This window comes from Podarcis filfolensis (genome assembly GCF_964270895.1).
Source record: "Podarcis filfolensis genome assembly, chromosome: 12".
NCBI classification, from domain to species: Eukaryota; Metazoa; Chordata; class Lepidosauria; order Squamata; family Lacertidae; genus Podarcis; species Podarcis filfolensis.
The window spans coordinates 38,644,740-38,658,268 of record NC_139614.1 but is presented as its reverse complement, the minus strand read 5'-3'; the positions used below and the strand labels follow the sequence as shown (position 1 = coordinate 38,658,268).

The 13,529-nt window shown below is 40.8% G+C and overlaps 1 protein-coding gene across 1 annotated transcript in view; it reads left to right on the top strand.

Annotated features, from left to right (window-relative positions):
* ODAD2 (outer dynein arm docking complex subunit 2) overlaps positions 1-13,529 on the top strand; it is a 158,348-nt gene that overhangs the window by 44,268 nt on the left and 100,551 nt on the right. Inside the window, exons 17-19 of the mRNA XM_083580125.1 lie at positions 3,967-4,081; positions 10,324-10,512; positions 12,161-12,382. Of these exons, the coding sequence (XP_083436251.1) occupies positions 3,967-4,081; positions 10,324-10,512; positions 12,161-12,382 (526 nt within the window). The remainder of the gene's footprint in view (positions 1-3,966; positions 4,082-10,323; positions 10,513-12,160; positions 12,383-13,529) is intronic.

Sequence of the window (13,529 nt, the reverse complement as noted above, 5' to 3'; positions counted from 1 at the left end):
AGTTGGACATGATATATGTCTCCATCTTGGAGACTCAAACCAACAGCCCCACAGAAGTAGCAGCTTGGACATGCGATGCAAACTCTTCCTACGTTTCCCAAGAGTCTTGCTAAGTAGTCCAAGTTATCAACTATAGTAACAACAGCCAGTCAAGCTGATCAGCAGGAAGCAAGGCTGCCCACACCCAGCCACCCCTAAGGCTTCTCAGAGCCCAGTGAGAGAAGCTTTCATGAGACCCACCTTCATGTGGACCCAGTGAGTTGGTTGCCCTTTCCTACTATCCCCTGTGAATCACAGACTCAAGCGAGTTCATTTAATTACAGCCTTCTTAACAGACAGTTCTCCGGATGCCATAGAAGTGGAAGCCTCCTGCCACTGGAGAGAAGATGTCTAGGCTGAAGCAATTTCACCAGAAGCTGTGGAGAGAGCCTCTCAGTCTGTATTGGTCAAAACTTGTTCCTGCCAAAAATGAAGGCAAGAAGCATTCTACCTCAAAACAATTCCTCCCATCTCTCTTTTCCTATGTTGACTATAGCAGGAGAAGTAAAACTGCCATTCTTCCAAGGTTGAAGAGCAGTTCCAGAATTCAGCAGCTCTCTGGGAAGAAGCTTTCTTCCTTCTCTCAATGCCCCCCCCCCCAATACCAGCAAAAGAAACCTTTCAGAGTTTGCAGAGATCTGAAGCAAAAGAGATGTGGACATAATTGAGAAATGATTACTGAATGGTGGCATAACAAAGCATATTTTTCACATGATCCAAAATACTTATTTGAAATTATGTAAGACATACCAAATTATGAATGTTACGCTTTCAATTTATCCTTTTTTTTGTTAATTTGCTTTGCAAATATATGTAATTTTTGTTAAACTGAATAAAAATTTAAAAATAAACAAAGCGAGAATGAGAGGCAGAGGTGCACGCATGAGCTCTGCAAATGATGACAGAATGCTAATCCCCAGAATTATCTTTTATCTCCTTGGATTGGCTTCTCCTTTCCGTCAAGCAAACCAAAGAAACAATGAAGAATCAAAAAAGCTCTCCAATATCTCATTCATGTTAAGGCCACAGAACCAGTTCCAAGTTGGAAGCTCTTCCTAGGAGTGTGTTTTGGTTTTGTGCATTTACTTTTATAAAGCTTCTTTTTTCATTTTACGGCTAATTGACTTAGCCCTGGAGACACGAGAGCACAGAAGAAGAAGAAGAGTAGTTTGGATTTGATATCCCGCTTTATCACTACCCCAAGGAGCCTCAAAGCAGCTAAGAATCTTCTTTTCCTTTCCTCCCCCACAACAAACACTCTGTGAGGTGAGTGGGGCTGAGAGACTTCAAAGAAGTGTGACTAGCCCAAGGTCACCCAGCAGTTGCATGTGGAGGAGCGGAGACACGAACCCGGCTCACCTTTCAGCACCATTGCAAGGGAATGCTTTGTCCCCTGATGCTTGTACTGCTATGAGTTAGTGTGACAATGTGTGATACCTTTGTTGCAGGATCAAACAGTCTAGTACATGGGGGTCTGGAGCTATCAAGGCCAACCAAGTATAGATAGACGAGTTCAGATGATGGAGGCAGAAAATGTGTGCAGAAAGGAAGACAAGTTCAAGGCAGTATAACGTTACAGCAGCCATAGCAATGGTGTTAACTGGTATTTTGAAGGCAAGCAGAGTGCCCCAGATGGTGTTTCAAAAGATAATGCTCTTGACTCCATAGTAAAGCATGGATTCATTGGGTGGTCTTGATCCTTTTACTATTATGGTTTGTCAAGCTAAAGTTTTCTAACTGTTAATCTGTGATTTCTAATGGCCAGCTTCTTGGGGATTGATATGAGAAGCAGTAAGAGGCACTGTTTTTAAGTGTTCTACAGATGATGATAAAATACTGGTTTCCTTCAATACTCTGATTATAGTTCTAAAATCAATAGAGGTAAGTTTGATTTTAAAGTTACCTAGATATACAATGGAACCTCGGTTTTTGAACGTAATCTGTTCTGGAAGACCGTTCGAGTTGTGAAATGTTTGAAAACCGAAAACTCAGACTGGAAGCCTCAAAACAGAAAACTCAATATGGAAAACTCAGTATGGAAGCCACATTTCCTGTTCGACACATGGATGAAGACACATGCTTTGGGGTTAATGGGCCACAGCTTTATAAATATCAGATCTTCAACAGGCAGAAAACAGCACGTTAGAAAAGCAGGTGATGGAAATCTAGCCAACTAGTAGAAACTGCCAACTGGCTACGTGAAGGCAAGTGTACCTGGTATAGGCCAAGAAGCAGGCAGTTCTGAGAAGACAGACAGACAGGTGAAGAGGGGGTGGCAGCACCTATTATAGTGGGTGGAGCCTCCTCCCAACCTGATGCCCCAAACATTTGTGCCCTGGTGTTTTCCCTCTGCATAGGCATCTCCATTCCACAGTCATATGAGGAGGAGAAATCCACCCCTTGCTAAACATGTCAGAGGACAGTGGTGGACTTTGGGCTCTCAAATTTCAGTAATGCCCTGTATAATGCTGAAATTTAGCACTCCTCTCGCGATCTGTTCTACAGCATTGTTGTGGTGCAACTGCACTGGTTGTGGTACCCTAAAACCGCCTCTGCAGAGAAGGATTAGCATAACCCTTTTATATGTTCTTGTGTGTACTGTATTGTCATTTTATCACCGCTTTGTGGTCTAAACTTGGATTTCCTCTGTGTTTTTTGAAGTTGCTGTTCTTTGTACTGGCCATGTAAATCGGCCTGCCTTGTTTTAACATTTCACATTGTCCTTGCTCCTCTCCAAAATACCTGGATGCTGGAAGCAAAATTATATAACCAGGTTGCATCAATTTAAATAAAGCTGTACTTACTTTAGACAGAGAGTTCGTGTCCTAAATCATTCTGTCTGAATCAAAATAATTGTATGATTACGTACTGGCCTGATTTTCTACTTACTTTTCATTCCTGGCAAACTCATTTTACATAATGAACAGAAATTAGATGTTCTTGCTTGATTTTTTTACATGGGTAAAAATCTGTATTTTATTTTATTTCCAAAATAATGTATTCACAATTAAAGATGTGGACAAACTGTGTAGAATTAAACATTTGAGGTTATAAATCAAAGTATGCCTGATTGTCTTTATCTTCACTTCATCTGCTTTGAGTTTTACATATCTTCCTGAACAAAGCCATGTTTGTAAAGGATATTAAGTTTTGTTTGGTCTTCCTCTTCGTTTTAAAGTACTCGGTGGACTTTAATATGAAGTTATGATCCCCTAGACTGATTGATATATAAACATAAGACAGATGGTTTAAAGATGACTCTGATGATAATTCATTTTTCAGCTAGACATGAAGATACTTTGATTACAGTATGTTTAAGCAATTATAACACGGTATTCAGTGTTAGTCTCGTCGGTAGGGAGCACATAGGAAACAAGTTGCACGTTATTCATGCCCAACAAAGGGTGCACTGTGGTGTGACCCATTTTAATTCCAAATGTTAGGTTAGCAACATAGAAATTTAAAATATGTCATACAGCAAGGTAAATAAATTAAACATAGACTCAATATAGAGTTAAGTACATAGTTTTTTGGCATAAATATTTGTTTTGGAAAGTATTTGTTGCTATATGAAAGAAACTAGTATGTTTGAATTTTGGTTCGACTTTGCATGCAGCTTGTTAAAAAAGTCATGTGGCTCATTTTTAAAGTTTACAAGGGTCCTAGCTATATAATGCCGTTTATTTTATTTTATACTTTTTAGAAAAGAATTTTAAGGTAAAGTGCTGGGGGCGGGGCGGGGGAATGTAGAGGATTCAATGAGAAAGTGTATCTTGTTCAAAACCACATTTCTACAGATACGCTTTATAAACGATGTTGGCATGTTTCAATGATAAAAGTGACACATGGGTCTTGAGCAATAACCATCTAATAAATAGAATATTAAGTATTATTTCAGTTGATATTTTCAATGCCTCTCTTTACTAGGATAATTGATCGTTTGGATGGTGTTCGTTTGTTATGGTCTTTACTGAAAAACCCTCATCCAGATGTTCAGGCGAGTGCAGCCTGGGCTATTTGTCCTTGCATTGAAAATGCAAAGGTGAGAAAATATTTTCTAAGTATTTTACTAAGTTGATTGTTAGTAGGAATTGGTGGGATGGCTGCTGATTGTACAAAGCCACTGGCAGTTCCCTCAAATAAGGGAAAGCAATGATCTTTCCCTATGCATTTTACAGGGGGGAAGGGGATCTAGCAGGGTACAATTGGATCCTGAACGCCTTGTGAATTGAACGCTTTGGCTCCCGAACGCCACAAACCCAGAAGTGAGTGTTCCAGTTTGCGAACGTTCTTTGGAACCTGAATGTCTGACAGGGCTTCTGTGGCTTCTGATTGGCTACAGGACCTTCCTGCAGCTAATCAGAAGCCGCGCTTTGGTTTCTGAATGTTTTGGAAGTTGAACAGACTTCCGGAATGGATTCCGTTCAACTTCTAGAAACAAGCCCAGAAAAGAACAAGACCTGGAAAGTTTATGTGTATACACACACACACCATCAGCGGCTGAAACTAAGATCAAAGAGAGTTTCCTAAATAAGTAAATAACAGAAAGTTGTTCCACAAATTAAACAAGTTAATATATTTGTTCATCAGTTACAGCAATACCAAAACCAGAAACAGGCTTTCTCGGTAGTGGCGCCCACCCTGTGGCATGCCCTCCCAACGGATGCTAAGGAGAGGAGTAATTGTATAGCATTTAGGAAACATCTGAAGGCAGCCCTGTTTAGGGAAGTTTTTAATGTTTGATGTTTTATTGTGGTTTTACTATTCTGCTGGGAGGGGAGATGGGCTGGGTATAAATAATAAAATTATTATTATTAAAATACTACTAAACACCAAACTCAACAGTACTTGAATAGGTAAAGCATTTTTAATAATAATAATAATAATAATAATAATAATAATAATAATAATAAAATTTATTTATACCCCGCCAATCTGGCTGGGTTTTCTCAGCCACTCTGAGTGGTTCCCAACAGAATAATAGAATATCAAACATTAAAAACTTTCTCTAAACAGGGCTGCCTTCAGATGTCTTCTAAAAGTCAGTTAGTTGTCTATTTCCTTGACATCTGATGGGATGGCGTTCCACAGGGCGGGTGCCCCTACCAAGATAGCCCTCTGCCTGGTTTTGTTTGCATCATAAGCCATTGGCAGAGACTACAGTTTGATCAACGAGATACAGGCTATAAAAAGCTACATAGTTGTTGGTCATTAATCTGCCACACATGTATGAAAAGCCTTTGATACACATCACTTGTGGCCCATGGGCCAAATCATACCCATCAAGCCATTTCAAGAGGTCATCCAGCCCCCATCTTTCTTTTTGTGCATGTAGTGTATTATGATGTAGTCTGCCAGTGTGATTGCGCGGGGCACGTGTGTATGCAAAAGAGGCAGTGGGTCCACTGGTGTATGACTCTTGGAGAACTTGCCAGTGGTGAATGTGGCCCCTGGTATACATACCTGGCTATGAAGACCTATAAAGCCATCCTTTTTCATATGTATCCATTGCTGTTAAAATATATATTTATTTTTTAAATGACTTAAAACCAGTCGCAGCAAGAAACTTTTATGGATATCTTTGCATGAGCAAATGGAACATTATTATGTTATGGATTTTGTGCTTTTATGTTGTAAACCTCCCTGCGATCTTTGGAAGATGACCAGTATATAAATTCAACAAATAACAACAACAACATCCATATAGGCAGCATAGTCGCCTGGAACTAAGTTCCAATGCTCCTAATAGGACAAACTTCTGCAAAAGATTGTACTGATAATTGCAATTAAGACTTGCAGAGAGCATCTCTTTTAACCTACCCAAAAGGATACTTCTTCTGTTAAGTTGTCATCTTTTTGAAATACCATCTCCTAGCTCCTGTAAGAGCCCCTGTTATTTTAAAAGCCACTGCTTTCTGAAACTTTGGAATCCTTCCATTGCCTATCAAAATTTTAGCCATGGTAAACAAGGCAGCCAAAGTTTACGCTGCTAAAATGGGGGTTTCTTAAAACATATATTAAAGCTAGAGATTAATACCATATTGATCTTAATTCCACGATGTTACTAAATTGCTTTGATAGCAAACTTCCAACAACATTGGATTACATTATATACACTATCGTAACTTGCAGCATATCAAGACTTGCCTACAGCCCTTCCCACATTTTGGATCAGAGATGTTATTCAATTTGTATAACCTAGCTAGCATTATATGCCAGCAACTCAAAACTTTGCATTAAGCTTCTCTCATACCAGGAGAAGCAATAACCACCCAATGCCCAAATACCTCTCCTCCAAGAGACAAGTGTATCATCCCCAAGCAAGAGCAATATTTTAAAAATTCACACCAAACATATAGTTCAGTAAAAAGGGTGGTAGTATTGAACTATAGATGCAAAAAGCTGTGATTGTCAATTGCAAAATAGACTCTCAGACTATGAAATGCTGGATTTAGATGTACTGATAACGAAAGGGGGAAAACGAAGCTCTTCTTTACACTTCATAATTTAACTGGGATTGAAACAAAACATGATTCTTTGAAAACAAGAATAGCCTATAAATTCTGGTTTTCATCCAAATTCTAAACAATGCAACAGATCAGAGGTGTTAAACCACTGGAGTCAGTGAAGAGCAAGCTGAGACATTCTATTCCTTCCTCTTACACTAGGTAGTCAAAATGCTTTTGATCCTTATGGGAGAATGTGTTGACTCTGGTAGGCTATATTTATGATTTTGTAGGACACTATCGAATGGATAATCCCCAAAACCTTGAATGTACAGGGCTGCAGGATTAAACAGAAAGCAAGGATGTTGCAGGATGGAGTTGAAAATTTCTGAATACTAAAGCTAAGGCAGATGATTTAGTTTTATGCTATGGTACAGGTCACAAAAGTATGTGACCTGTACCCTATATGTGAAAATCTTCCCTCCCTTCCTCATTAGAAGCAGTTAAGTCCTGATATACCTGAGCTGCTTATATTGGTGCATAGAGGGAGGGAGGGTTGTGTTAGCCCAGCAGAGCATTTCTGTGTATTATGGCAAGCAATGTTACTTTGCTTGGTGGTGACTAATGTTATTTTGTAGTGGTAGGGTATATATATAAAATTGAAACATTTATTTTAATATGTTTTATTAAAGAGAGAGAGAGAGAAGAGCGGCCAAGCAGGCAACAGAATCACCATAACAGAAGTAGATTTAGATTAATTAGCTGGTTAATTCAATAGCTACAAACCATAACGGTAGAAGTAATTGCTGTGACAGAGTGGAAGTGCATTAGCCAATCAAAGCAAATAATTATGAAGAATTGCAGTGAAAAGTGTTCTGAGCTCTGTTGATATTGGAAAGTCATTTTGTAGTCAAGATACTCCTTTATTCCCTATGCTGAATAATGTAAACATAAGAAACATTCAGAAATTACAAAGTTTTCCTTGTTTCAAGCATGGTTGCTCTGTTGATCCTAAACAAAGACAGATAGGATCAAAAAATGATTTAGACACTTTTAATTGTGGGTAACGGTCTCTTGAGCCGACCTCAACTTCTACATGCAAAAACTTTTCTTCATATTACCATTATTATTTTCCGTATTTCAGTGAGAAAGTTAGTGTGATTTCCCCCTTAATGTTGAGTATTTTTCTTACAAAAGAATGAAAAACAATTGTTTCTGAGGCTATGCTTGTTTACCGCTATGTTTCTCCCAGTCCATTCATATTTCAGCACATAGAACTGTGAATAAAATAGGAATGGGAAGAGAAGTTCTGCACTGTGCTCTGAGCACACATAGGAGACAGACAATGTGCTACCTTCTCCATATTACTTGAAGGCATTTAACCATGCAGCATCTCTATATAGCATGAATGATGCCATTGGCCTTGCCGGGGAGGGGGCAGTTTTGCCAGAGTGCCAGCCAACCAGGAGTGCCTGTTTTCCCTAGTGTGCGTCTCTGAGTGACACCCTGCTCAGTTCCCCAGTAGTCTGCAGCATGGGATTAGCCCAGGGATTAGTCAGCAAACTTTTTCAGCAGGGGGCCGGTCCACTGTCCCTCAGACCTTGGGGGGGCTATATTTTTTTTGGGGGGGTGAACAAATTCCTAGGCCCCACAAGTAACCCAGAGATGCATTTTAAATAAAAGCACACATTCTACTTGTTGAATAGTGGGTAGACATAGCAGACGACACAGCGATTTCTCCAAAGCAGCTCTTTATTTGTAAGCTGTCACAGAACTGAACAGCAAACAGCTCAGCCGGCCTGCTTTGATAGGCAGCCGGCTGTCAACATTGTAGCAACAACAACCCAGGGTTTCCCGCCTAAAATAACTGACGTGGACCTGAGTGAAAACTACATACACAATACTCCTGGTGGCCAGGGTGAGAACTTCAATACATAACACTACTCATGTAAAAACACACTGATTCCCGGACCATCCGCGGACCAGATTTAGAAGGCGATTGGGCCAGATCCAGTCCCCGGGCCTTAGTTTGCCTACCCATGGATTATCGAGTTACCTTTGCAAAGCCGTTTAGGGTGTTTCAGTGTGTTCCCATAGCCAGCAAAGCCAAGAAGGCATGCTTTCCTTCTTCATGTTGCAAAACCTCAGGTTAATTTGGCTGAATGAGATAGCAGTACCGATTTGATAAGTTTGGAAGGTGCATTGAGTTGGCAAGGAGAATAGCAATCTGAGGCATCTTTATGGCAAGAGGATCTTTACAGATAGCCACTAAACTTCATTATGGAGCTGGACCACTCATGAAGGGGTCACCTAATATGGCAGAAAACACTTCTGGCCCACCAGACTCCTGTCTGTAGAACTGTGTGCCCCACTCCCCGCAGTAATCAAAGTTGGCCATCCTTATATAGTTATTTGCCAAGACGCTTGCCTCATGTGTTTATCTCTTACGTTATGCCGTTAGTTTTCCTTTCTCATATAATGATACTTTATGAAATGCAAAAGAGGCAAACTGAACCTTCTCCTCCTTCCTGCCCTCCGGTAAAGTTGGGTGTGCTGCAAAATGGCAAACCATGGAACGGGACAGGGACAGGTCTCCAGAAGGAAATGGAGTCCACAGAGGACTCTTGGTAACTCAAGTTTATTTGCTCAACCACACCATCACATTTTTGGGCAAAAGTAGCCAGAGTTGATAAATTGGCTTTGACATCTTAAGCTTTCTAAGATATTCTAAAAGGAAAATACTACTGTGTTGTTTTTTTATTGGGAAGCTTTTATCTATGAGGGTAGAATATTTATAAACACGGTGCCTTTTCAAAGCAGCATTTAGTTTACAGTACTTCAAACTCAGAAGAGAGTCTCGTTCCGAGAACTGAAAGAGGTCTCAAACTTCAGTATTTTGGCAGACCAATATATATGTCAAGGAATGTTGATATTAAAATCAACAAGCAATGATGATCTGGTCCTGCAAATCACATGGTCCACAGCACCCCAAAGATTCCAGTGCATAGGGCTCTAGTATCTCTGGGACTCACTCAAAAACTGACTTTTGATGTGACCTTGGGAAAGTTTGTTTATTCTTCACTGTTGCTCTTGTACACATCTGTAATGAGGGGTTTTCCCCCCAGCCTAGACTGTGAAGGGGTGCGGGGAGAAACCTGATTTAGGATTATTATGAGAATAGTTCTGAGAAATGAAGAAATGTAATATGTAACTGAGGGACCTCTCCACAAATATACTCTGCAGTTATTCATGAGGTTACAGTGACTAGAGAAATTGCTACCATGATCATGGGATAAGAATAGATGCTAAATATATTTATTCTCCTCTAGTACATTCACATTTTACATTTCTCTGTAGGAGGGCATGTCTCAAGTAGGCTGCTCAATATTCACATAATTCCTGACACAACACAGACAACATCTCAGGATTCACGTTACTTTACAATGCAGCTCATATTGATTAATTGTGGTTTGGATTTGTATAGTGAAAGGTGCATAGGAACACATTTGATATTCAACCAACCATCAGGTTTGGACCACTGCAGGCTGTGCTTGGATTAAGTCCTTAATCATGGTAACAACAGGTCCATTGAAATCAACGTGATTTAGCTTTAAATCCTAGCTTTAATTTCCGTTGTCTACTCTCAGCATGACTAAGCCTGGATCCAACCCATAATGGACAATCACATTTGGAAACTGAGAGAAAGAACGGGCAGTGAAATTAGCTCTAAAATGGAAAAACAAGAGCAAAAGCAACTTGCGTTTTCATAGAACCATTGTTTACATTAAGTGGAGATTTAGCCAATTAAGTAAATTGTTTTGTTTCGTTTTTCACTCAGGATGCTGGTGAAATGGTTCGTTCCTTTGTTGGTGGCTTAGAGCTGATAGTCAACTTATTAAAATCAGAGAATAAAGAAGTTCTGGCAAGTGTGTGTGCTGCTATAACCAACATAGCAAAAGATCAAGAGAATCTAGCTGTTATAACAGATCATGGTGTTGTCCCTTTGTTGTCCAAACTAGCAAATACAGTAAGTAATGCATTTTTCGTAATATGTTTTAACAATTGCTAGCTTACTGAAACCTGCTGCATGATGGCATCCTAAGTGTGGCTGCTGAAAGTACTCACTTTATCACAGAATGGAAGAAAGGGGAAACAAAGAAAACCAGGAGATTCTGTTAAAAGTGAAAACTTTGAGAGGGCCAGAATTAAAGCCTTTGGTATGGGCTTTTCTGTGAAGCAGCTGAGAAGACCAGGACCTTGTGTCTTTAAACTACAAAGAAACATAGGATGACTAGAGACTAGACATAGAAATGCAATTACTTTATGTGCTGCATTTTGTTCTTGAAATGATGTATTTACCTAGCCTTCATTTTATTTTTTTTAAATGATACTTCCTTGTTTACTCACTTTAATACATGGTTTAAAAATCCGTTTATAAGGCTCATGTGCACAGAACACTTAACCACAGTTTAGCACTATGTGGATAAGCCTCAGTGAGCCTTAGCTAAGCATTTGGCTCACACACTGCCCCTTTCACTCTCATCCTCCTGCAAAACCAAGAGGAGGACTTTTGCCAAGTTTACTTCCATTTTCAAAAAAAAATATTGGTTTAGCATTTTTTGTGAACCAGGGTTAAAACAAACTATGGGTAGTGAAGCCAGCTTCATAACCTATGAAGTTGGCTTGTTGAGCAACTAACCATTCTCGAATTTATACAAGAATTCCTGGTTTACATGTAGTATAAAGCATATATGATTTGAAACTAGAAGTAAACTTGACTAAAGTCCCGACTGTGTGGGAGAAGGAGAAAGGGTGTGACTGAGTCTGATGCTTTGCTTGGATTTGCTGGGGCTTGTCTATTAAGCCCTTAACAAGGGGTAGCCAATATGGTGATCTCCGCCAAGCTGGCTATGCCTACGCTAATTCATGGTTTGTAGATTATGTATAAGTAGCCCATAGTGTACACACCAGCCTGCACATGTGTGTGTATTGATACTGATTTGAAACTGAAAGAGTGCATATTAACATAACAGATCCACTATTTACCATGTTACAAGTCAGTTTAAGGAAGCTATTGCTTTAAGATAAGAAAATAGACACCTCAACAGAGCGGCCATATGGCTTTGCAAGGGAGCATGGCTTGTATTTCATGTAAACAGTATTTTCCTGGAAGCAGAAGTTCCCATGATTGGCCCTGCCTAATCTGGTTCCACTGTGCAGATAGCTACCGCCCGGCGGCGAAGTTGCATGCTCTGGCACCGGGGGCAGAGAGTAGGCGGGGGCGTGGCTGGCACACGTCCCAGGGGGTGTGGCATGTGTCCTGGGGGTGTGGCACACCACCCGCGGGGACGTGCCACCCGGCGCGGTGGGGTGCGTGGCACGTGTTTGGGGGGGCGGCCGTGATGGTACCTCTCTCCCCAATGATGCTGTGGGCGGTCCGCTCCCCCCACTCCCATTCCTCCGCCAGTGCTACCGCCACATCAGATTTCATCATACGAAGTAGCTCCCATGTCGCTGTGACAACATCTAATGGGGCCTAGCTTAAAGGGATGGAAATATCCATTCCATTTTTATTCGTTCCTAATGCTGTCATATGACGGTAACATTGATTTAAAAGTCTAGGAATACATTTCCAGGCTAACTAAATAACGGACCTATTTTTCCTCCCTTCTTAGAACAATGACAAACTAAGACGTCATTTAGCGGAGGCCATTTCTCGCTGCTGCATGTGGGGAAGTAACAGGGTCGCCTTTGGGGACACCAAAGCCGTTGCCCCTTTAGTACGTTACCTGAAATCAAGTGACCCAGAAGTTCATCGAGCTACTGCACAAGCCCTCTATCAGCTATCAGAGGATCCCAACAACTGCATCACAATGCATGAAAACGGGGTGGTAAAGGTAAGTGGTGGGGGAATCTCTTCCTCCCCCCCCCCCATAACATGAAGAACAATAAGCCTCATGACCTAATGCCACCCTGCTATGGGTTTCTCCATCCTTGCTTCACACATCATTGTAAGATCATTTGATGATCTCCTTCTACCGGTCAACAATAGAAAGTGTCCTTTCATACTGCATCACGGTGTGGTACGCTGGTTTGACATCATCTGATAGGAAGTGCCTACAGAGGGTGGTGAATACAGCACAAGATATTATGGGCTGTCCCATGAATCCGCTGGGTGAAATAGGGGAAGAACGTTGCCTCAGGAGAGTGAGGAAAATTCTCAGGGATGATTCACACCCTGGTGGGCACTTTCTTGATCTCCTGCCCTCAGGCAGAAGATATAGAAACATGATTAGTCGCACCAACAGGGTAAAGAACAGCTTCTATCCATGGGCTGTTAGGCTGCTGAATGAAAAGATAACAACAGGGCAACTGACTTTCGGGTTTGGTGGGTGTGCATCAGTAAACAAGGGGAACTAAGACTAAGAGAGCTGAGTGGGGGGTGCTCGTGTAATCTCACTGTATACAAGTTGTACAAGTGACAAAGTATTTCAATTTCAAGTAAGTAAATTTTTATTTATACCCCGCCCTCCCCGGCCAAGACTGGGCTCAGGGCGGCTAACATCAAATATCAAATACATTAAAAAACAATTGATTAAAATACAGCTTAAGAATTAGAATCATGATAAAATTAAATGATTACCCACAAATTACAACCATAGGGGCCGGGATCCTCAAGTATTTGGCTGCTGCTGCTTAAGAGGGTGGGGAAATGTGGAGCACAGTAACATCTTGTCACATGCTTTCCCCCCCCTCTCTGTGTTACGGGCAAGAGACAAGAAAAAGAGGTGGGTGTGCCGTGCATCCCTCATATTATCTATTCCCATTCTAAGTTTTCTTTAACTATACAGTAGTTTTCATCCGCAGTGATACTTTTTTCTGCTCCTCTTGAGTGTCTGAATAGCTCTAGATGCCATTGGACAAATGAGAAATGTAACCTTTTCTTATCTGAAAAGTTTAAAACCAAATCTCATAGCCACCCAACATTTTTTCTTGGATGGGGGTGATGAGTAAGGTTGCAATCCTAACTTCACTTTTTTGGGG